This window comes from Myotis lucifugus, unplaced genomic scaffold (genome assembly GCF_000147115.1).
Source record: "Myotis lucifugus unplaced genomic scaffold, Myoluc2.0 scaffold_651, whole genome shotgun sequence".
NCBI lineage: Eukaryota > Metazoa > Chordata > Mammalia > Chiroptera > Vespertilionidae > Myotis > Myotis lucifugus.
Genome location: NW_005871699.1, coordinates 86798 through 112029, shown reverse-complemented (window position 1 = coordinate 112029; position 25232 = coordinate 86798). Strand labels below are relative to the sequence as shown.

General features: G+C 44.3%; 3 protein-coding genes across 6 annotated transcripts in view; 2 read left to right on the top strand and 1 right to left on the bottom strand.

The window, feature by feature from the left end:
- Positions 1–1895, top strand: part of RRN3 (RRN3 homolog, RNA polymerase I transcription factor) — a 34609-nt gene extending 32714 nt beyond the window's left edge. For all 3 annotated transcript variants that reach the window (XM_006105215.3, XM_023746283.1, XM_014447405.2), the window contains one exon: positions 92–1895. In XM_006105215.3, the coding sequence (XP_006105277.1) occupies positions 92–253 (162 nt within the window). In that variant the 3' untranslated portion in view covers positions 254–1895. The remainder of the gene's footprint in view (positions 1–91) is intronic.
- A 1664-nt stretch (positions 1896–3559) lies between these two features.
- NTAN1 (N-terminal asparagine amidase) lies at positions 3560–18960 on the top strand. Its single transcript, XM_023746284.1, is given in 11 exon segments — positions 3560–3786; positions 3788–3820; positions 10582–10684; positions 10761–10826; positions 11122–11230; positions 13540–13613; positions 14707–14760; positions 15308–15361; positions 16316–16413; positions 18122–18235; positions 18635–18960. Coding segments are annotated over 11 exon segments (933 nt in total). The 5' UTR covers positions 3560–3738; the 3' UTR covers positions 18815–18960.
- Positions 17516–25232, bottom strand: part of PDXDC1 (pyridoxal dependent decarboxylase domain containing 1) — a 38213-nt gene continuing 30496 nt past the window's right edge. Inside the window, exons 18-22 of one of the 2 annotated variants that reach the window (XM_006105211.3) lie at positions 24432–24524; positions 24259–24355; positions 23218–23322; positions 21122–21354; positions 17516–18288 (exon numbers count right to left, since the gene is read on the bottom strand). In XM_006105211.3, the coding sequence (XP_006105273.2) occupies positions 18262–18288; positions 21122–21354; positions 23218–23322; positions 24259–24355; positions 24432–24524 (555 nt within the window). In that variant the 3' untranslated portion in view covers positions 17516–18261. Of the gene's footprint in view, positions 18289–21121; positions 21355–23217; positions 23323–24258; positions 24356–24431; positions 24525–25232 lie in introns of those variants that run through there. The other variant, XR_002826816.1, reaches the window with a different exon arrangement.

Here is a 25232-nt window from a genome sequence, read left to right as displayed (position 1 = left end):
TCCCAGAAGTAGCACATTCCTGAGGAAAGGAATTCTTGGAAGCTTTTCAAACCACTTGCGATCTTATTGATAATCTCTGTTCTCCTGACAGGAGGTGGTGGAAGATGAAGATGATGACTTTTTGAAAGGTGAAGTTGGGATTACACCGAGCTCCTTTGACACGCATTTCCGAAGTCCTTCAAGTAGTGTGGGCTCCCCACCAGTGTTGTACCTGCCAGACCAGTCCCCTTTGATTGCAAGGATTTGCGATTGAGATGAACATGCCTCCCCATCCTGCCCTTCAGTGCCAGGGCTCATACTGTTTGAGCTTCACATCTAACTAGAGCATAGAGTACCTGCCTCCGGCAGCTTATTTCAAGTTAGACTTACTCTAGTGTCTGAACAGACATGCTTTTTTTTCTTTTGCTCCCATATAGACAAAGGAAAAGACTGAATATCATGTGCAATATTTTATAATGGAGTTGATAAGTGTTCAAGGCTTGGCTTGTTTGTTTAATGTATACTTTTTGTGTGTGTTACAGCTTTTGGACATAATTATTGTGAAATTTCTAATATCAGCAACAGCCTGTTTTAACAGATTGCATTTTAAAACATAGGTTTTGGTCAGAGCCATACTCATAGGATTTTGCTGATCAGTGAAAATCCTCTAGAACACTATTTATAGTCTTCAGAAAGTTTATTTTGGATACAATGTTTACCTCTGCTGTAACTGTTTGTGTGTTCGGGTTTAGTGGGGTGCAGAGAAGGTAGGAGGACAGTGGGGAGATGGCCAGGGCTGGTCCCAAATGCTGAGAGAGGGAGATCTCCAGGGGCTTCAGAGACCAATAAAAGCCTGGAGGGAAGAGCTAGGGGATTTAGGGAAATAGAATCAGCCAACTCATATACATGTGAGTGTAAAAATGGATTTAAAAGAAAAATGGGAGTTCCAGGTAAAAGTAATTCACATTGACTGAAAGTGGAGGTTGGACTTTTATAAAACAGCAAGCAAAGAGTTTACCCTGAAGCTCCCAAGAGTACTGTTTGAACTGGAATGACTCGTTTGTAGTGGAATATTAACATGGATTTTTGTATTATTACCAGTATCAGTAGACCAGTTCTCATTTTGAAAATTTCTTGGGGAGGGTGGGGTATATTTTAGGTTATTTGTGGGGTGATTTTGCTAGGAACAGTTGGCCAAGGTTACATATATACTCTTTTCAACTGGCTATTTGTATCATGGATTCAGCTCAGTGAAATCCTCCTCTGTCTTTTTTTTTTTTTTTTTTTTTTTTATAACTAAACACAGAAAGAAGAATCTAAACAACCTTGCTTTATAGCAAATTTGTGCAGGCACTGCTGGATTCATTTTGAAGCTCATGTATATTTAGCTTCATTACTTATTTGTGTACTTTTTTGTTACTTGTGAAAATGTACATCTTTAAACTTATTTATTTTTCTGCCACTTTTCCTATTTTTTATTTAAAGGCAAGTAATATTTTCTTGATCACAAATATTTTGTAATGAAATACTTTCTCTTTCCTAGAGCTTTATATGCTCTTGTATAATTATATTAATGGCGATGTAGAGTTTGAATTTCAGTCTGTAAATATGCTTTGGAACAGAGAAATTTTTATTGCTTTAAAAAGTTTTGAATATTGGTGACTTTCCTTTGGTGACTTGGTAGAAAGTCATTTGAATACCTTTAGGTTCTCTTTTTTAACTGCTGACAAAAAGGTGGGATTTTTGTATACTGGACAAAATAAGAAAATGAAATGTGTCCATAGAAATAATGGTAAGTGGAGTCTTTGTGGTTTGGGAAGTAGCTTTAATGTAGAGGGATATATTTATAAGTATGTGTAATTTCAAAGGAGCTTGAGAAAAAACCCATTGTGACAATAAAACAATGACATGGTTAATCTGGAACTCCTGTTCTTATGTCAAGAAAGAGGCTTCCTACATAAATGTTCTTTTAATTTTTTTTCTTACTGATCTGTATTTAAACATCGTTTTTCAATATAAAACTGCATCTGAAACTTGACTAAATGGCAAAAATATTGCCAGTGTGATTGGGAGTGCTCAAAAATAAAGTGCATGTTGGTGATGAGATGCACTTCCAGATGCATCTGAAGTGTCAGTGATACCCCTTGATCACAACCAGCCAAGAATGACTGAGGCTTGAACTGGTCCGAGGAAGACGAACACTTTTTCAAAAAATGCACATGCTTTGAAGGAATATATCTGGTGAAAAAATAATTGGGAAGTGTATGAGAACAAGGGATTTTCTGTTCCTCTTACTGAAAAGAAGACGTATATATCCTATATAATAAAGAGCTAATTAGACCTGGCGTTGGGGGGTGGTGGGGAGGGTAGTGTTGACAACCTTCCCTAATGACCGGTGGGTAGGGGGCGGGGCCATGAAGGCCTACTCTTGCACAAATTTCATGCATCGGGCCTCTAGTATATACTACTATATATTGATTTCAGAGAGGGAGAGAGAGAAACAAATGATGAAAATCATTGGTTGCCTCCCTATGACTCCTACTGGGGATCAGAATCCCGACCTCTATAGGTCTATGCTCAACCACAGCCCCACCTGCGGGATGCAAAACAGACTTTCAGTTGGTGGAGAACCAGGGTCCATCCCTTTGTCTGCTTGGTTAGTAGCTTCTCTTTCTAACCAAGTGTGTGACACTCTTCAAAGCTCTAATTTTATTGAACTATAAAGTGAAAACAAACCTAGGGTTGTGAGGATTCAGTGGAAATGCATGTAAAGTCAGTAGCTGTTTGGCTACCTTGTGAGGAAGACTAAAGAAGGAAGCTCTTCCATGAAAAAATCTTTTCAAGACAAAGATGACTTCCATTTGACCCATGTTACTTCCTTGGTACCAATTTAAGAGATCCCCAACCTGACACTGATTATGGTGGTTCTTGGCCCTTGGGAGTTTAGAAAAACTAAGAGGAGGTGGAATATAAAATGATTACATTTTAGTAGTTCTGCTCTTCGTAGGATGGCTCCTCTCATCTCACCACTGTCTTCTTTAAAAATTACTATGTATTGTGGAATTGGATCTATTTGAGTGATACAGTATTTCCAAGTTTTAGAATAGAGAGCCCAGCCCTGCACCAGGGTACCTATCCTCAGTAGGGACTGCATGGTATCTTGCTGATCTTTAACTCCCATCTCTGAGTGCCTACTGGATGCCAAGAGTGAACCGATGATTTCTAAATGTGGGGTTAGCAAAGTTTAGGCTCTATTTTCCTAGTTTAAGATGTATGCGTTTATTCACTGAATACTATCTGGGACTTGCTCAAGATCACGCACGATTAGATGTGGTAGGGCCGTTTTGTGAACCCAAGCAGAGAGCCCCCAGACCCCGCACTCAGGCCAGGTTACCGGGTCTGGGAACTGAGCTAGGCTCGCTGCGAGCAAAGGCTCTCAAGTTGGGCGCAGCTCCCCTCCCTCGGTCCCCACGCTTTCAGGACTACATTTCCCAGCGGCCCTTGCGGAGGAGGCTGGCCTCACCCCTCTTCCTCGCGATTAGATTACGCTTCCCAAGGGGCATTGCGGCCCCGCCCTAGATTTCCTCACCCTCCTGGATCTGTGCGGTCTCCTCGGACTCCACTTCCCGGCGGCGCTCGCGGCGGCGCGGGGCTTCGCGGGGGCACCCTAAGGCGGCGGCGGCGGCGGCGGTGGCAGCTGGCAGCCCGCGGCGGGGGCGGCCGACGCCTCCCTGGGACTGCCGGGCCGCCGTCCCCACGATGCCGCTGCTGGTTGACGGGCGGCGAGTGCAGCTGCCGCAGTCCGCCCGGGGACCTCGTCCGAGCCCACCCGCTGCTGGAGGTGAGCAGGCCCGGGCGGGGGGCTTCCAGGCGGACCGAGCCCTCCTCACCCCGCCGCCGCCACCCGCTCCGCCCGAAACTGACTTAAACTTGGCGCAGCTGAGGCGCTGCTGGCGGCTCACCCGGCCGCTGGCAGCGACCTTCCGCCTGCGCTGGAGGCATCCGTGGAGCGTTTGCCTTTGGACCTTAGAGGGCATCTGCTGGGGCCCCTTTTCCCTCGGGGAGGGGACGGGGGCCCAGAAAGGGTAGGGGACTTGCCCGGAGTCGCACAGCACCGCGGCTTGAGGACCCCCCGGGACCACTGTTCCCAGACAGCGCTGTCCGCACCCCCAAGCCGGACTTGGCGCTTTAGGAGGGCACTCGCGGGGATCCTCACCCCGCGTGAACGCCGCCTCGTGTTGGGGTCCTCAGGAAGCGGTCGGTGATGCCAGGGTGGGCTGGGGACAGCGTCTGGGCAGGGGTGCCCGGCGGGCCCCTCCCCACCAGGGCGCCGGGCTCCAGTTGTCTTTAGCCGGAAGGAAGGGCCCGCTTTCCCACAGCTGGGCCGCGGTGAGGACCACGCCCTGATGGCAGGGTTTGGTTTTTTTTTCCTGCTTTTGTCCTCAAATAGATCCCTGAAACCTTAATCCAAGCTTATGCAGAAAAGGGTGTTTTTTTTTACTGTTATAAAAGATTGGGGACCACTCCTCACACTTGCCCCAGTTAAGGGGGAATGACCTAAATCTATACATTGGGCTCTGCCCGGTGTTCACCGCTTTCCCTGCATCCAGGACATTTACCGTGGAGTTAGGGAGGGGATGGCTTTTAATCACAGTCACTCCGGACCGTAACCTCAGTGCCAAGGAGAAAAACGCCCCCTTCCCGCCGGAGGTGGAGGCGCAGAAGCTGCCCTGCTCCGGGCCGAGGGAGGGAGGTGCTCCTGAGAGCTCCTCTGCAGCAGTTGTAGTTGGTAATTATTTTGTCTGCTTACTGCTTTTGTTTATTCTCCTGAATCTGCCCCCAGACGGTAAGCTCCCGTCAGTGTTTGTTACAGAAATGAGCGAACAGCCCAGCAGGTGTGGCTGAGTGGCTGAGCCTGGAACCGTGAACCAAGAGGTCCGGGTTGGATTCAGGTCAGGGCACAGGCCAGGCTCTCCGGCGTGATCCCCGGGAGGGGGCCTGTAGGGGGCAGCGGATCAATGACTTTCATCATTGAGGTTTTTCTCTCTCCCACTTCCTTCTCTCTGAAATAAAAATATATATATACATATTAAAAAATAAAGAAATGAGTGAACAGATGACCCGAAGGATGAGGAGTTACTGACAGGGAAAAGGGGACAGCTTTGTGCGATTCTCAACTTGCATTTCAAGAAAACAATAGTAATAGTTGTCAGCACATACTGAGTACTTAGCAGACACTGGGCACTGTGCTAGCACTTTCCTTGTACTGTGTTGCTGTCACACCATTAACTAGTGACATCAGGAGTAGGACTCACCAAGGGGAAATATTCTAGCTGCTTAACAAAATTTAGGTGACACTTATTTTTATGTCTGAAAATTTATATGACAAACTAGAGGCCTGGTGCACGGATTCGTGCACTGGTGGGGTCCCTCAGCCTGGCCTGCACCCTCTTGCAATTCAGGACCCCTTGGGGGATGTCGGAGAGCCGGTTTCAGCCCGATCCCTGCAGGCCCAATCCAGACAGGAGGGAGCCCGATCCTGTGCGTTGGGTATCTGTCCCCTGGTGGTCAGTGCCTGTCATAGCGACCTGTTGACTGGTCGTTCGGTCGCTTAGGCTTTTATATATATAGATAGTTAGATCAGTGTCTCTAAGTGTGGAGAGAGGGGGGGATGTGGGACTATACCAGGGTGGCTGGCCCCTCTTGAAGAGAGGTTTGACCTATTTAGGGAGATGTGGCCTAGAAAGCCTTCATAGTGGAGACCAATTCACATTACAGGAACACGGAGGAGGGACGGTCACTTTCACTTGCAACAGTCTAAGGGAAGGAGGATGGAGGTATGAGAGAGACTTGAAAAGGGGAAGGGGAGGGCTTTCTAGCGAGGCAAGTTAGACTGTGCTCCGATGGGTAGGAGAGGAAGGGTCCCGGGGGCAGGTGAACTGCCAGTTTCCTTGGTGCAGAGAAGGGGACAGACAGGAAATAAGTGGAGAGCAGGTCGTATCTGGATTAGAGGGATTTGGATGGATCTTTCAACAAATAAGCAGTGAAGGGAAATGAAAGATTTGATTATTTTTCTCTAAGTAGTATATCCTCTTCATAAAAAAAAATAAATGAATGTAAATGTCAAAAAGAAGAATAAATAATCTATGACCACAATCACTTCACATTTCAGTAAATATTCTTACAGAGGTTTTTCTTTGTGTGTGATGTACTTTTAAAAATGGGAGCATACTGTATACTCTGTCTTTTTCATGTAACAGTATGTTGTAAGAATTGCCAGCAAGTATAAGCCTCTCCCTAGCTATGCCTAGCATAGAATAGTAAAATAATAACAGTAATGCAGCGTCATCCCAATATGCCAAGGTTTGGGGTTTAAACCCTGGTCATGGCACCCACAAGAGCCAACCAGTGAATGTGTAAGTAGGTGGAACAGCAAGTCAGTGTTTCTCTCGCCTCCTCTCCCTCTCTCTAAAGTCAGTTTTAAAAAAATATATATCTTTATTGATTTCAGAGAGGAAGGGAGAGGGAGAGAGAGATAGAAACATCAATGATAAGAGAGTATCATTGATTGACTGCCTCCTGCACGCCTCCTACTGGGGACCGAGCCCGCCACCCAGACATGTGCCCTTGACCGGAATCAAACCCGGGACCCTTCAGTCCATAGGCTGACGCTCTATACACTGAGCCAAACCAGCTAGGGCTAAAGTCAATTTTTAAAAAATAACAGTGATGTAGTGGGACTTGCTGAGCACCACTGCCCTGTGAAGTAGGTGTTAGTACTATTCCCATTTTACAGGTGATGACTGAGGCACAGAGAGGCTGAGTAAGTTGCCCAAAGTCCCCCATCCTGTAAGTGGTGTAGCCTGGATTGGAACCCTGGCCGTCTGCCTTGGTCTCCAGCTGCACTGTTCAATATGTAGCCACCAACCACATGTGGCTGTTTACATTTAAGTTAATTAAAATTAAATAAACTTTAAAAATCAATTCCTCAGTCGAACTAACCACATGTCAAGTGCTCAACAGCCACCTGTGGCTAGTGGCTCCTGCCCGAGACAGCACAGATACAAATGTTGCCATCACTGCACAAAGTTCCACCCGGCGGCACTGCCAGCCGTGGTCGGCAAACTGCGGCTCGCGAGCCACATGCTGCTCTTTGGCCCCTTGAGTGTGGCTCTTCCTAAGCCTTAGGAGTAGCCTAATTAAGTTCATAACAATGTACCTACCTATATAGTTTAAGTTTAAAAAATTTGGCTCTCAAAAGAAATTTCAATCGTTGTACTGTTGATATTTGGCTCTGTTGACTAATGAGTTTGCCAACCACTGGTATAGAGTCTTGCTCTTAACCAGTCACTGGATGCTCCATAACCAGTCCCGAAACACCTTGTTAAATGGTTCCGTAGACTTCCACAATATGAATGAATGCACTGTAACTTTGTTCCTCCTTGTAAGATTCTTTCATTATGAAAAGTCACAGAGCTAAATCGTCCTAAGCCCCATAATTATTTCGTCAAATGAAATTGCTGGGCTCAGAAAGGTGTTTTTGTGGTTTTTTTTGAGCAGAGAAGTGATGTAACAAAATCAGTGTTTTGAAGCAATAATGCTGGCAAAATTTAGGAGGATAGAGTGGGCAAGGGAGACCTTGGGGTCCAAGAAACAGGGATGAGGAATGGTGACAGCCACTCCCTACAAACCTGCTCTCCGTTAATCCTCACACAGCTGAGGAGTGGTCAGCATCATCCCCGTTGCCCCGAGGAGGAGGTGGGAGCACGGAGAGTCAGGAACATGCCCAGCTCAGTCGGTGGAAGGCAGGGGACTCCATTGTCTTGCTGTCTATCTTCCGCTCCTAAATTCTGTGGCGGGAATTCCTGTGTGAGACCATGAAGGACTGAAATAAGGTAGCACAGGTGGAAAGAAGGCTCAGTTTGGAGAGCTGTACCTGTTACAATAATTTCTTACAGGGCATGCTTTGCAGTTCACAAAGCCCTGTTAGACCTGCTCTCCTGTTTTTGAAGGAAGAACTGACAACATGCAGCAGGAGTGAGGGTTCAGTGATCATCCTCGAGGGTTCAGCTAAGTGATTGGCTAACCCAGGAGGCGATGAACTATAGGCACAACCCAAATCCTGTTTGTGGGTAGTTCTCGAGCTTTAACATTAAATTTTAAAGGGTGGGAGAAAAATCAAAAGATTGATATTTGGTGACGTGAAATTATATGAAATTCAGATTTTGGTCTTTCCCATAAATAAGGTTTTTGGGGACACAGCTACAGCCTTTTGTTTACATGCGGGCTGCGCTGCTTTCTTGCTACAGTGCAGTCTGCAAAGCCCGGAATACTTACTGTCTGGCCCCTTCAGAAAAGGGAGTGCTGAGCTCTGGGTTAAGAGCCCCGCACCGTTGGCCAGGGATTGGGAACTGAGGGTGAGGTGTTGCACAGAAAGGCCGATGGAAAAGGTATATATATATTTAGTGAATCTTAGTGTCCAGAGAAAAGCAAAAGTTGAGGAAGCTGAGGCTATTTTTATATCAGAAAGGATGTGAGTTTATAAGGTAGGGCTGGCGGTGGGTTTCCCCCCAGAGAACTTTGGCTAAACTTTTTTTTATTTCTTTAAGTGGAAGACAGAAGCAGCATACCATTTCTGCCTTGTGGCATTCTCTCTTCTAACAGTCCATGGTGCTTTTCTCTGGAGCTGTGTCAAAAAAGACCTGATTTTTGGTCTTGGGTATGAGAGTGATAATCAGATCTCACAAGTAGCTTTGCTTTTGGATGGTGACCCAGTTATGAAAAGACATGGTAAAAAATTGCCTTTACTCCTCCCTCTCCCTTTCCCAAAAGAACAAAGTTAAGGTAAGTATTAAAGGAATGACAAAAAGGAAATTCTGAATTCTCCTTTGTTATTTTGAACTGAGGTGAGCTGAGAAGTGGTATGAAAATGAAAGTGCTCCCTGATAAGGAGTGTTTTGAGTTTCAGAACAATCGGCCACATTTATTTCTCATGGACTTCTGCAGCAGGCAGAGGTGCCAGGCGGATCCAATTCTTCATTGCAGTTCACTTAATTCTCAATTCCTGTCTTAAGTTGAGGGCTGGTCTCATTCTAATTGCTGTTTTGCTTCCAATTAATGGGAGTTTATTAAAAAGAAGACACTGTATAATTCATCAAGCTGATCATTATGCTTTTTTATATCTATTTTAGTAAGTACTAACTTAAATTCTCACCAATATGAGATATGGCAAGAAGCCTGTGTAAGATTATAAAAACATTCTCCAGTCTAGACAATACGCTATATTACACATCTGGATAAGATTCTTTTTCATTGAGTTTATTTGTTGCAAGTAAGGAAATTATGATACTTAGGGTTGTATCAATTTGACAGTTTTGGAACAAAAACGTGTATTTTCATTCAAGAATTTAACCACTTGATCCCCCCCACCCCCCCAGGTTTACTGCATAAGAATTTATACAAATATTCAGTTAGACAAAATGTGGACACCTAATATTAATCTATCCTTTTCATAGATTTGCTCATTTTTGGTTTTCTACTTTAATAACATAACTATATCATAGAAGATTTAGAGAATAGAGAGAAAACACCGGTTAAATTACTTGAGTTTGCCCTGTTCTAACAACCATGCTCATATTGGTGAATTTCCTTCCAGTATTTTTTCATAGGTACAGTAATGTTTTAGCATTGTTGTATTAACAGTATATTTATAGCTTTAAAATTTTATAATTTTGCATCTTGCTTTTCATTGTATATTTCAAAACTATTTTCCCGTAGTCCTTATTTTCCATGACCGTACAATTAGTAGTTGTGAGTTGGTTCTGCATAATTTATTTATCTTTCTTGTTGATGCTCCCAGCTTTTTGCCATCCTAAATAACACAGGGATTTTGGATTATTTCCTCATTACGGATTTCCAGGAGTGGGATTACCAGATTAGGGTTTAGGGAAGGTCTTAACCCCTCTACTTCTTTAAAGAAAGTAAAGAGGGGATGTGGTTTCTGATCCACTGATCCACTAGGCCAGTGATGGCGAACCTTTTGAGCTCGGCATGTCAGCATTTTGAAAAACCCTAACTTAACTCTGGTGCCGTGTCACATAGAGAAATTGTTTGATATTTGCAACCATAGTAAAACAAAGATGTATATTTTTGATATTTATTTTATATATTTAAATGCTATTTAACAAATAAAAATCAACCAAAAAAATGAGTTCGCGTGTCACCTCTGACAAGTGTGTCATAGGTTCGCCACCACTGCACTAGGCCGTACAGTCTAATTCTCTTTACAATTGTAAAATCGTGAAGAGCCTCCTATTCTTCAATAAGGAACTGTGAAAAAGGATTTTTGCAACTCATTCCATAGACACTAAAATCTTGTTTTATAGGATAAAAGAAAATAGGACTTTGTTGTTGCTTTTTGCATTGTTCCACATGATAGCTACTGCTATCTTTTTAGTTTAGCCTTTCTGTCAAATAATACACACACCTCAGACCTACAAGTGTGTATTTCCCACTTAGGGCACACTTTGGCTCTCTCCACCTCTCTAGTTACTCAATCCTCACTAATTTCCATCACTATTTTATTTTTTTTTAATTAAACAGGAAAGAGCCAGACTTCTCAGAGGTCAGTCTGTTCAACAAGTGGGACCCCAGGGCCTTCTGTATGTTCAGCAAAGAGAGCTTGCAGTGACCTCCCCAAAGGATGGTAGGTTAGGAAGCAGTGAATTGGGCGTTATCCCAAAAGGCTATTGGATATTTTATTTTATTTCTTTTTTAAACAGGCTCCATCTCCATTCTGGGTTCTGATGATGCCACCACTTGTCACATTGTGGTCCTGAGGCACACAGGTATGGCGAGAGAGATAAAGGAAATCATTATTTAAACCAACCAAGTTTGGGACCATTAATTTCTCGATTTGCGTGTCCTGGTGTCCTACTGGAAACCTGACTCCGCTCACCTTTTCTCTGGTCTGCATGGTACCTCCCTGTGCCCTGGTCAGAATGGGTTGGCTGGGCAGCACAGTTTCTGTTTTTCCTTACAGGATATTCAAGATGAGGTGGTCCGAATGGACAGGAATTGAGTTGGCTTGCTTACTGAGTTCTCATCGGGAGTAACATGAGTCATTTCACCCTTGTTCTTCAGGTAATGGGGCTACCTGCTTGACACATTGTGATGGAACTGACACCAAAGCTGAGGTCCCCTTGATCATGAACTCCATAAAGTCCTTTTCCGACCACGCTCAGTGTGGAAGGTGAGCTCCGCGCTACTGTTTTGTGATATCGGGAACTTTGCACCCTTGTGTAGAGGAAATGCTGCAGAAGCTGTCACAGAAACACAGAATGTCACTACCACAGTGGCTGTCTTGTTTCCCTGGAGCGGAGCTTGGCACAGCATGGCCCCTTGTCCTAGTTGGTGAGTGAGTGAGTGGGTGATGGGTACAGGCAGGGAAACAATGCTGGATTGTCAATGGAAGGTTTGACCTCGCACCTGTAGTTTTATGTTCAGTAATGTATTTTAAGATGTTCACATATCAGACATTGCTTTGTTATACCCCAGATGTAGTTTCCCTTCATTCATTTATTCCTTCAGCAATTATTTATTGAATGCTCTGTATGAGCAAGAACTTGTTATAGGTGCCAAGGACATAGCAGTGGACAGAGTAGACCAAACCTGCCCCCATGGTGTTCATATTCTAAAGCAAGGAGGCATTCAATAAGCAAAACAGGATGTTAAACGGTAAACCGGACTGTGGAAAAAAACAAGGCAGAGAAGGAACGGGAGACAGCTGAGGGACTAGGGGGGTACAGTTTTAAATGTCAGCAAAACAGTGGTTTCACCAGGGATTCCTTACAAGAGCTGATGTCTGACCTGGCCGTCTCACCGGTTACAGGAAGTGTAACCACCTCCTTTCCACAGCTGCTGACACACACTCAGCTGACCCGGAGTCACACAGCTAGCTAGTGGTAGGCCCATGACAGTCTGACCTGTGCTCGCTCCCCTGCCCCCTCCTTCCTCTCTCATCAGGCCGACTTTGCAGACTTTGCTCTCATTTTACTTGAAGCCTAATGCAGCCATTGCATGAACTAGTCCATTCATATACAAGTTCTTAGAATCCCAAAGATTTAAAAAAGGCCTCTGTCAGTTTCACTAGTACAACACAGGTTAATTTTTAAATTTAATTCTCCTTCTGCCTGTGTTGCTTCACTGGCGTGCCATCTATGCAGCCGCAGAATGTGCTTTTCATTGGGCCAGGGACTACTTAGCTGGATCTGGCCACAGGCCCAACTCCGTGATTCTCGCAACGCAGTTGTGAGATATCCCTGGTCTGTTCATGGAACTGATTTGGTCACTCTGGAAGGTTTGCTGCACCCTGTGGCCCAGTATCGAGCAAAGCCATGGTGACCTCTGCTCCTCTTACTTTAAATGTTCATTATGAGACCGCTTGATGCTTGGCCCTGTGCTGGTTTCTTAGAGATTCCAGTTCATTCCTCACGTCTATGTGAATAACAGCTGCACTTTTTTTTTTTTTTTTTTAGTATATTTTTATTTATTTCAGAGAGAAAGGGAGAGGGAAAGAGAGATAGAAACATCAGTGATGAGAGAGAATCATTGATTGGCTGCCTCCTGAATGCCCCCCACTGGGGATTGAGCCAGCAACCCAGGCATGTGCCCTTAACCGGAATCGAACCTGGGACCCTTCAGTCCACAGGCTGACGCTCTATCCACCGAACCAAACCAGCTAGGGCTACAACTGCGCTTTCCAAAGCACTTGTCCCCAGGTTGTTTTAGGCTGTGCACAGGTAGTTAGCAGACAAGTGGGAAACAGGCCAAACAAAGTTTATTTTTTTCTACCTGTCGGACTTCTTAGGGCTTTTCTTTGCTTGTGTGAACTATGATTCCTAGGGAGGGGTTACACTGGGCAAGATTTCCCCAAATTATTTAACTCCAAGAACACGTTTTTCTGTCTCCTGCAGCTAACGTTCAGGGGGACACAGTGGATAATAAGCATGTGCTTTAGACAGAGACTCAGTTTCCCTCTCTGTGGGATGGAGGTGATCATTCCTGTCTTTCCAGGAGAGGCGGGCATTAGGGGAGACAGCACTGTGGAGGGTCCACTGCAGCCCCTCCACAAAACGGGCTATACAGCGTAAGCTGTCTTCCCTTCCCACTCCTCCACCCAGTTCCTCTTTGGCGGAGACATTGAAGAGGTTTTCAGAGGTATCCTGCTTTGGGTGGGTAAACAGTGTGTAGAGGCATATTTTTCCTGAGCAGAGTTCCTCGCCCTCTGCCTCGAGCGGCTCATATTTGTGGTAAGACAGAAACGCGCTCAGCCATCAGGGTTCCTGGGCAGGATCCCCAGAAGCTTGCCTGGCCTTGGCAGCCTCCCCATTTACCCCAGGGAGCCACACAGGTCTTCTGTGTGCAGGAAGGCTCAAGCATGGCCTAGAAGCGCTCTGTAGAGCGAGGGCTACTGAAGCTGAGAAACACCATGCAAAGCAAAACCAGTGCACAGTCGCTGCCTTGTGCTGGCCTCTGACCACAATCCCATCTCTTTGCCAGGCTGGAAGTGCACCTCGTGGGCGGCTTCAGTGACGATAGGCAGTTGTCACAAAAACTTACTCATCAACTTCTTAGTAAGTTCCCTGTTTCCCCCCCAAATTGGATAAAAATTTGTACCTATTTTTGCTTGGCTAAGAGTCCCAGTGAGGACACAAGAGGGGCACACCTTCCTGGAGTGACATAAACTGCTCAGCTTGGAATCTGACATCAAGACTGAACAGCATACAGCTACATTTTCAGGGGCTAATGGGATGGGACAAGATTTTTTTTAAAGACAGCAGTTGACATACTCTGAATTATGTAAAAACAGAACCACCCTCCAGGAAGAAATGTCCGTTTTAATATGTAGAAAATGAGAACACCGATCATACCATATTTTCCCTACTCAATGAGCAAATATTTTTTTCAAAAACACATATGTTCTGTGTTAACCATGAGGCAGTGAGGTAACAAATTGACACAGTACTGGAATATACGTTGGTACAACCTGAGGGGAAAGCCATTTGGCATCATGGTAAAGTCTTAAAAAGGCTCATATCCTTGGACCCAGTAATTCCCCTTCTGGGAATCTAAGAAAATAATCTGAAATGTGCATAGAATTTATGTCTAAAGATAGATGGGCAGTAGAACATTTGCAACAGGAAATTATCTAATGTTCATTAGTAAAGGAATAATTATGTAGCTATTAAATATAAAATGTCTACATGCTATGAGCTTAGCTGTGCATGGAAAAGTATGGAATACACAGTGTCTTAACTGAGATTATGGGCATTAAAATCCCATATACTTCTACCATTAAAAACCCATTACTCCTTATATTCTCCTGTATTTCCAAATTTTTGCAGTGATCAATTTTTTTATGACTATGATAACAGGAAAAATAGTTACTTAGGAAGAGTAAAAATCTTTAGAGTCATTTTATTCTCCCAAACCTCTCCGAATGAAGAGAGAAATGGAAAGCCTTGGTCACAGTTTCCTTTGGGCTTGAGGCTAGGAACATGGCTGTAACTTGGCAGGCCTGGTAGGCCAGGTGGTGGCTGAAAGGGTAGTAGAACAGAGATGGCTCAGCTGGCTTCCGTCCCTCCGTCCCCTTCTTGACTTGCTCAGCATATGTACTGCTAATTAAAGGAACTTTTTTGACATCCGGTTTTACAATTCTAATTGTAGGTGAATTTGACAGACAAGAAGATGACATTCACTTAGTGACATTGTGTGTGACAGGTAAGTTCTGCCGTCCTGCCCAAAATAAAGTTGTAGATTTCAGGGACGTTTTGCCCTCCCCCTTCAAGCAGGTCCTAGCATCAGTACCTCAGTCATAGAAGACCATTTGCCGATGCTTTGCTTACTTTTGTTCGGGCTTTCCCCATCTGCTGGTCCTGCCCAGTGTCCAAAGCCTGTGCAGCCTCAGTTGAGATGCTGACCCGCTTCAGTGTCGCTCATCTTTCCTTCCCTGGGATTTTCAGAAGCCTGTCTGTACTCCGGGGCAGGCGAAGGGCCACACCCCAGGTGGGAGCTGCCACCTTGTGTGAGACTGCTGAGCATGTAGATGGCTGGGAGCCCCTACCTCTGGAGGTGGCCGTTTGTTCTGTATAAACCCGAGTTTCTCTGAGACTCAGCAAGGAAACAGGAAAACCGTTCCTTTTATGGTCTGTTTTTTCCCCCCTTTAGCAGTGGGGGCTCCTTCTTGGCCTCTATTTTACAAAATGAAAGCAGTTGGTTAGTATTTCTTAAAAATTGGATCTTAAAAATTTTTTTGTTTGTTTGATAGAATTAAATGACCGGGAAGAAAATGAAAACCACTTTCCAATCATTTATGGCATTGGTGAGTAGTGTTTGAGGGTTGGAAACTGGCCACATGTTGACAAGGCAGGCTCTAGTGACAGGAGCTAGTGAGCCCACTGATGTCAGCATGTCACAGCCTTAGTTCTGCTGTGCTTGCTGGGGACCCTGGGCAAGTAGCTTATCTTCTCTAAGCATTATCTTCGAAAGAGGAAATGTCCTCATCCAGACGGGGAGGAGAGAGCCAGGAGCACCTATAGAGCACGGACAGCCACCAGCAATGGAGTGTTAGTGGCGCTCTTCTCTCCCGAGGTAGCCAGCTGTGCTTTTCTCCAGCCATAATAATTTTCTTATATGTAGGGAATCAAGGGAGGTTTTGATTGAGAAGGGAAGTAAAACTATCAGATTAGAGAAAACCCAGAAACCTCCACCCTTTTGGGATGGTCCCTAAGACTCCAGAGGTATAGGATGAAATGCAGAGGGCTTCTACCATGTCTGTAATACTTCATGTATTTAGTTGTGGTGGTGGGTACACAGATGTGTTGTTTTCTGTAACATATATATTTGAAATGCGTAGTAAAAATTAGAAAACAAACAAAAGCACCAGACTTGGCCATGATCACAGGCCCTCTACCCCCAGCCATTTGCAGACACGTTTGGTCACAGGGCTGACCAGGAAGGCCTTGCCACGCACCTGCCTGAAGAGACTGAGTGTCTTCCTGTGGGGCCGGCTCTTGGTCGGGAAGTGTCTTACCGAACCTAGTTCAGCTCAGGTCTCAGCCATTTTGAGTGAGGTACTTGGCTAAAAGATTGCATTGTCCCTCTCCAGGAAGGAGGAAGCTACAGGCATTTAAGAGTAATTTTGTTCAGTTTTCATTCTATTCTGTATTTGAGAGACTTATCCATATTCTGTTATGTATGGTGGGAGAACTGTAGGCCTGTGCAAACTTCCCATGTTTGTCTTTCATCAACTCAGTCATCCTGTTGTCCCTCACAGCTGTCAACGTTAAAACTGCAGAGATCTACAGAGCCTCCTTCCAAGATCGCGGTCCGGAGGAGGAGCTGCGTGCTGCACGAGCTTTAACAGGAGGACCAGTGAGTTTGGAATCATCTTTGTGTTAAGGGGTTAAGGAAAAAAAGGGCATCAAGCTCCAAAGCCTTATAGACCTTAGATATGAAAAGTTCATGTCAGCTTCTTTAAAGCTGTGAATTAATCAGGGGCCATCTCTCTCTCTCTCTCTCTCTCTCTCTCTCTCTCTCTCTCTCTTTCTCTCTCTCTCTGTGTGTGTGTGTGTGTGCGCGCGTGCAATTTTAGGTTATAAGCTCAAGACCCCAATTGATCAAAAGACCAATCAAATCAATTTAAAAGTCTGATTGCCTTAGGGTGCTTTTTAATTAAATAACATTTTTAAGTGATCTTTTTATTTTATATTTATTTTATTATTATTTTTAATCCTTACCTGAGGATATTTTTCCATTGATTTTTAGAGTGGAAGGGAGGGGGAAGAGACAGAGAAAGAGAAACATTGATGTGAGAGACACACATTGATTGGTTGCCTCCCACACACACCCTGACCAGAACCAGGATGGAGCCTGCAACTGAGGTACAGTACATGCCTTTGACCGGAATCGAACCTGGGACCCTTCAGTCCACGGGCAGACGCTCTATCCACTGAACCAAATCAGCTAGGGCTAAATAACATTTTTTAAATATGTGTGTTTTGTTGTTACTGATTTCAGAGAGGAAGAGGGGGAGAGAGACAGAAACATCAATGATGATGAGAGAGAATCACCTATGGACTGCCTCTTGCACATCTCCTACTGGAGATCGAGCCTGCAAGCCAGGCATGTGCCCTGACCAGGAACCAAACTGTTACCTCCTGGCTCGTGAGTTGACTCTCAACCACTGAGCCACATCGGCCAGGCTGAATAACATTTTAATTTTAAAAATTAGAAAAATGGAAACCCAAGACTGACATACCCCGCTTGAAGATTAGGTGAAAGAATCCTTTAAAAATGTGTGTAAAACTGTGAAAAGAATAGAAATAACATTCAAAGCACCCAAAAGAGATCTGCTCATCCATGAAATGCTGACAGTTTCATTGGAAAATAATGTTTGGATCCAGAGTGACCTGTTTTGCCAACCCTTTAACATTTTTAGAGTTCCTTTTATAATTTCTCAAGTAGTATCATAGCCTTGATTTAGCTAATATTCAGAATATATTTCAATCTCAGTAACCAAAATAGAACATTGGCGGGTAAGCTGACAATGACCATTGACAAATTTGAGAATTTAGGGAGTTAGTTGATCATTTGGTAAATTAGCATTTTTACAAATTGTTTTTCCTTTCTTTTGATGGGGCAGCAGGCATTGTGTAAAGTTGCAAGGTAACTTAGTTACTTGGGTATAAATAACAAGGCAGTGTTTTATGTAGCTACGAGGAACATGGACTTCAGTCAGACACACCTGGGTTTGAGGCCCAGCTCTGACACTTACTGGAAATGGGACTGTGGGCTATGTGCCCCATCTCTGAGCCTCAGGTTTTCAACCAAAATGGGGGAAATGTCATCTTCATGCAGGATTGTTGTCAAGACTAATACTTGTTACCCACAAAGTGCAGTACCCGACAGTTGGAAGTATTCAGTAAGTAGCAGCTCTTGTTATTAGGAGACATAATTGTAAAGAAGCTTAACATTCAGATAAATGCCTTAACTGCTAGACTACACTGGAGCATGCTTTAATGGTAGGGTGTGAGAAGCTGAGAGCATTCCTTAAAATCTATCCTTGCAATGTTCTTTTCAGATGGTTAGTATTTACGATGCAAAGACAGAACAACTTCGTATAGGACCGTATTCCTGGGTGCCATTTCCACATGTGGATTTCTGGTTGCAGCAAGATGATAAGCAAATTTTAGAGGTGAGAATTTACAAGTTGGGCAAATCTTAACTCTCTGGACCCTGGTTCCTCATCTGTAAGAAAGAAAAGGGTTTAGACTAAATAATAGCTGCTTTCCCTTCATTGGGTAGTATTTATTTTTAGGATGCCACTGGCAGACCCCACTTAACTTTTGTATCAATGGAGATAAGTAATGTCCTGGGTAGACACTTGCATAGGTGAAGTAGTAAGCAACCAACTGCTCTTTTCTCATGAACCCGGTACACCTGCTCTTACGTATTTTACAGTTTACATGGGTTTATTGAGTGATCTGAGAACATCCTGATTAATGTTTAAAGAACACAAGGATATCTGTCATCTTTATCAAAGCAGGGAACAGAGCGAGGTTATTCTCTCATGCCTCCTATCTTGTTTTTCCAGAACCTTTCCACTTCACCTCTGGCCGAGCCTCCCCACTTTGTTGAACATATTAGAACAACCTTGATGTTTTTAAAAAAATACCCATCTCCAACAAATACACTATTTCCTGGAAATAAAGCTCTACTCTACAAAAAAAATGAAGATGGCTTATGGGAAAAGGTCCCTTCTCCAAGAAGCTAAAAATAGGAATTACCAAAGAAAGCAACTTTTTGGCATGACAGAGACCATTGGTGGGGGTTGGACAGAATATGAATTTGGAATCTACATCCGTTGAGTCTTAGTGTCTTTCAAATGACTTTCAAAATAAAATCTTATTTTGGCAAAGGCATTTGTTACTTTTTGCTTTGCTAAAAAGTTGACATCCAGCTGTTCCTTTTTGGTTAGTGATAAGGGGCAGAGAAGAAGACATCTGCTCACTATTCTATCAGTTATTTCAGTTACTTAGGTAATTCTAATTCTACCAAATTAGTGAATAAAGGGAAATTTATAATTGAGTCTGCTTTAAAAACAATATTTAAAATGCAATAAAGTTCAGTCAGAATTTATACATCTCACTGAGGGTGGTGGGTTTTTTTTGGCCCCAAAATATTTTAGAAGCATCAAATCCAAAACTGATATAAATGTACTTCTAGATGAATGAGATGAAAGGTTCAGAAAGACAAACAGGATTTGATCTCACTGTCCTGCATTATAATTATCTCTAAAATAGATAATTTCCCATGAGAATAAATTTAATCTGAGTGTTACACAAAACCACTGATAAATCTGTTCTTTTAGGTATTAGGTCACTAAAATGCCCAAATTGTGATTATTATGCAAGTTATATTTTTCAGAAATCTTTATTTTTCTGAAGTTTCTGTCTATCCAAGAGGAAGTCACTATGCTTGACTGATAGTAAGATTTATGAACCAAACTCACTGGGAACAATTTCAAGAACCTTTATTGAAACCAACATTCAAATAGTATCTCAGGGGTGAAATTCTGTTTCAGCAAAACCAATTTAACAATTCCAAATATATATAAAAACATTTAAAAATTAATCTTGTTAAAGGTGATAATTTCCCCTTCCCCCATTTTAACTGCTATACTTCATTGCACCAAATAAACAGGGAAGACTTTGTTTAATCATCTGCACACACACAAAAAAAAGATAAAGGAAAATTGCATTTTGACAAATGCCAGATGTCAGAAATCACATCAAATCAGAGTGTAATTATAGGCTTACTGTGGTGTAACTAAGGCTTCCAATACTACAGTCCACAAACCCATTGTAAATTCCCACCGTCTCAAGGTCTCTCAAGCCTGACTGCTGGACTGGAAGGCACGGGCCATTGCCTATGGTGAGTGAAGGGGTGCCGTCCTCTGGAAAAGTAGACATGGGCAGTCATGGAAGGGCTAACCAGTTACTTCAGCAGTAGTCTGGCTTGGTCAGCCTGAGAAAGCTTACTTTTCTCTTTCTTATTTGTGTGTTGGGCCTAAAGGGGTGAGCTGCTAGTGGAACAAAGCTATGGAAGCTCCCATGTGAAGCAGATCAAAAGTATACTTATTTTAGAATTTAAATTTAACTGGGTGCTACACAGCATGTTAAATATTAGGCTTTTAGGAGTAGCATCTATTAGGTTTTCAGATATTAAACATAGAAATGTGCACAGTCTGTTCTCTTGTGCCAATTTAAAAGCTTTACCAATATTTAAAAATATAGATATATATGGTCAAGAAGAGTCTTTACAGTTTCTCTTAATAGATGAGTCATTTAGTTAGTTTAGAAATAGTATATAAAGGGGGAAATGGATTTGTGGCAGAGGAAAGTCACAGACAGAAGCACTGCCCAGTCTAACTTGCTTGATAGCCTGCCACAGCTTGAGTGGACACAGTCCTTACTTATGTCTCCAGGGAAAGCAGCAGTTGGGGATGGCAAGAGAGGGCTTCTGACACTCTTATTTACAATTCCATTGAAACCCATTCTCTTTCAAGCCAACACGGTCCAGCTGTATACTGCAACCTGATCAAACTAAACACCAACTAAAATAGATGGCAAAGGAAGGTTGTCTGTCTCTCCTCTGCAGTGGTACAGCAGAGAACCCGGAGAGTTCTAAAGAAAGCTGTCTTACCAGAAAGTTATGTGTAACTAATAATTTATGTTTACAAGATAAGAGCACGTGTTTCAAGTGGCAGACACTTGACATTCTGAGTGTTCTTTGTGAATAAAAAGTGTTTACAGTAACTTGGGGGGAAATTATTATTACAGTTGGATAGACAGAAACAACAGTTGTTCTCTGTACCCATTACATTAGACAAATCAGTTACCCTGATTTTTTTGCACATACGTGTGCAAAAAGCCAGTTAAAGCACAAATAACAGTAATTTCTCTTGTATTAGCATGTGGCACAGTTCACATTTTCAGTATAACTATCTTCCATGACACAATATTCAGTACAGTCTCAAACCAAACACTGAATTTTATCTTAAGTTTTCCGGTTCTTCTACCTGTGGGCGGTCATCTTCTGGGCCCTGGGCTCTGTTCTGGAAGGTTCCAGTCTGCTCGGCTTCCTGAGGGGCGGGAGCCCCTGGGTGTTGCTCAGGGCTGTTAGCCTCCAGGGCCTCTTGTTCCTGCCCACTGGACAGGTGCTCCATTTTTTCTAAGTCTTCAATGTGACTGACTGAGCTTGTCTCGCTTAGAGCATCTGAGCCTCTTAGGGACTTTTTAAAAGGCTTCTGGCCTAGAGAAAGATGGGATAAACAGCATTGAAAGTTCGATAAAGGATACTTCTGCAACAAAGCTATCTGTGCAACAAGAGATTGCTTTATCAATTCCAACGGTTCAGTGGAAATCCCCAGAATTACTGGTTTGGAAGCATTTAAGTAATGAGACAAGAAAAGAGTTGATAATGGACTAACATGCTCCCAAGGCTAGGACTCTGGAGGTCACTCGTGAAAAGCTCAGGAGAGTAAACACCAGGTTAAACATGATGCCAGCTCTCAAGACCCTAACTTCCCCCTTGGGAGTGCTACAGAGGTATTCTTCCAAGGCTGAAGCCCAAGGCTACTGGAATGGTATTTAAAGGGACAGCTGGGCCCTAACCGGTTTGGCTCAGTGGATAGAGCATCGGCCTGTGGACCAAAGGGTCCTAGGTTTGATTCCAACCAAGGGCACATGCCTGGGTTGCGGGCTTGATCCCCAGTAGGGGGCGTGCAGGAGGCAGCCAATCAATGATTCTCTCTCATCATTGATGTTTCTATCTCTCTCCCTCCCTTTCTCTCTGAAATCAATAAAAATATATTAAAAATTAAAAACAAAAAAAGGGACAGCTGAAGAGAAATGGAACTTTGGGTTAAAGACCATGAAAACAAAGGAGTGTAGGCAATACCAAATGGAAAAACATTAAATGATGCAAAAGTCTATTTTCCCAAGAGAAATGTAAACCATTCTCTTTTTTATTTTGAGAGAGGAAGGGGAAAGGAAAGAGAGACAGACACATCAATGTGAGAGTGGAACGTCAATCAGCTGCCTCCTGAACATGCCCCCTACTAGGAATCAAGCCTGTAACCAGGGCATGTGCCCTGACCGGGAATCAAACCAGCAACCTTTTGGTGCACAGGACAATGCCCAACTGAGCCACACCAGCCAGGGCCAACCATTTTCTTTAATACTAATGAACTCAAACATCTATATATATAAAAGCCCAGCAACCGTTAGCGTGGAACGACCAGAATGACTGGTGGGTATGACGCGCACTGTGGCAGCCAACCAGCCGGATCCGGGCCATGATCGGCCCCACCCCCGGCCAGCCCGGCCCCTAATATCCCGATTGGGAGCAGGGTCAGCTGCCAACTGCCTGAGGCCCCTCCCCCCAGCTGGCCCCCACCCCAATTGGCCCAACACCCCTAAATCACTGTCTGGCTCCCTGGTGCATATACATTTAGTGCAAGCACAAGAAAATAATTATCAGTCCCTTCTGACCTAGACCAGAGTCTCCTGAGGGCTCTGCTATTACTGCAGCCAAGGTGTGGAATTCTCCCTCCATTACTCGCAGTCCCAGGACCTTCCAAGTTAGCCAAAAAGGCGACCTCAGCATTAACGGGATGGTGGCCCTTTGCTGAGGAATGTAGAGAGGCTGGGTGGGGATTTTGTGAAATTGCAGTGCCTTGCAGATTAGGTGAGCTTTCAATCTCTCTTTAAATGGGGTGGTGAAGAGGACCTGCAGGCTGCCAGGAGCAACAGCGAAGGGTAGGCACATTCAAAAACAAAAACTTTTAAACAAACAGACATGAAGATCATATTGGGAAACTGAGGGTAGAGCCCCAGAAAGAATGCAAAAATCATTAAAGGGCCATCATCCATCTTGATATATGTTTGCAAACAACACATAAACAACTTCATCTCATGGCACTTGAAATGCAAAACAGTTCTGTTGTGGGTTTTCTTTTGGCCATCCTTAAAGTATAATTAGATCCAGCTGGGGGAAAGCTATAGCTTCCAGCATTAGACCCCCCGCCCCCGATCGGCCTCCATTGGGGTGGTCGGATGGACCCCTCCCATGCACAAATTCATGCACTGGGCCTCTAGTGAAGCTATAATGTACCTGGAAATCTGGGTTTAGTTCTAGTGCCTGTGGGGGTCTGAGGCGGTGTTACTCCTGTATCTTGTACTTTGTAGACATACGTGTGTTCTGTGGACTCCAGAGAGCCTGCCAGGGAAAGAAAGAGAGGGGTGGGTGGGTGGAAACTCCTGACACGGACTGCCTTGAGAGATGCTCCCATTCAGCCTTGTTCCCTATTGAGCTTCCTCCAGCCATGCAGCCTCACACAGACTAGTGGAGACTTGGGTACTCCTGAAACATGCCGGAACTGGAGAAAGCCACCTCACAGCTGTGCTCAGGAGTCCCGGCCCTGCTGGAGTGTTTCATCCTTGTCTCTCCAGCTATCCTGTGTACACGTGAAGACAGCTAGCAGTGTGGCTGGCCTAAGCACGCCTGGAGAGCCAGGCCCAAGTGGGAAACACCCTAACTTCCCCCTTGGAAGTGCTTTAGCAACAAGGAATGAATGCCTCTTTGCTAAAGGCTGAGGCATGGCAGGTTTTAAAAGTCAGATTATCTCTGGTTGTCATATCGCAGTGGAGTCATCATTTCCTGGGGAAGGGACACAGGAAGGGGCCCTGGTAGAACAGGAAAGGAGTCTTGTTGGATATCATCTCCCCTAAACCCCAGCAACTGTTAATTCTTGCTGGTTGCCTAGTTTGAAATCAAATAGTCCAGTGATACTGACCATGGTCTTCACTGGGCAAAGGCATTACTTTACTGGGCCAAACACTAATGAGGACTGCAATGTTCACACTGAAACCAAATGCCCAGACAGTCCTGAGGGCCTGAACAGCTGAGTGAACATTTCTCACTGGATTCCAGGAAGAGAGACCTGCTGTGGGCAATGCGTATCTGCTTTTGGGCCATTTTAGCCAAGGGGTTAGGAGAAGGGAGAGGAGAGAGTCACAAGGGCAGGCAGATTCCTGGCACAGGACCCAGGATAAAGCATGGGACACACAAGGCTTTTCGGCATGAGTGTGGGATCAGGGCATTTGGTCCTAACTCTCCAGGTACAGAGATCCGGGAGGAGGCTGTTGGTCCTACCTGCTGTTAAGTTAAAAGTTCTTCCCTTCTGTGAAGGCTGGACTGGGGAAAACCAATTCAGCACGGATCCTACTACAGGGATCTGCCGTAACACTCCCTGCAAAACAGAACGTTGCTCAACATCACCACCCTGTCCAGTCCGGCTCCCAGCCTGAGCCACTCAGCAGACTCACCTCTTCCAGAAGGCGCTCCTCATTGGCCTTCTGCAGTTGAACCTGAGCTTCCTGAATTCCTTTCCGAACCACTTCTGTCATGTTTTCCAGAAGCTGTGTTAAGACCAAGAAAGGCATTACTTGTCATCTAAACTTACTGCCTGGGGCCTAGAAGAACTATTAACACAGCACTGGGGACATTTTTCTAATGGAATTCTACAGTTTAAAAGGTCAGTGTAAAAATAAACAGAAAATCAAACAGAAGACGATAAAAGGCTCAAGGAGGTCTAGGCAGACAGACCTTGGTGACCAGCCTCATTAGCCAGGGAACCGAGGAGAAATAACTATCCCTGTGATCTGAATGTCACATCATTAGAAAATAGACATGTGGCTCCTCATTCGTGGAAATGGAGTCAGAAGTGAGGTAGTCAGGTTTGGAAGAAACTGCAAAGTCCATTCAAGAATGAATCAAATGTCCTTCTCTTGCCCACCCTACCAAAAGTGACACACGGGACACGTTTCTGTCTCCTCTCAGATCAATCTTGTTTTGGTCCCTTTTCTCTCCTTTTGAGTGATTTCTAGTGACTCAAATCTCTGGTTTGGAGAACCAACTTTAAGCCTCAGAGCCCGCTCCTCCATGCCAACTGGCCAGCAGGAGCAGGTCTGTTACTGGTGGGAAGTTCGTTATCAGAAACATCTGTCTCATTCAGCCTCAGGACCCAGCTACAACCAGGAAGTGATCCCTGACCTTGTCAGACAGTGAAAGTATCTTTCTGAATGCGCAGCTACCGCTAACTTCTATTCTATAGCATTTACCACCTC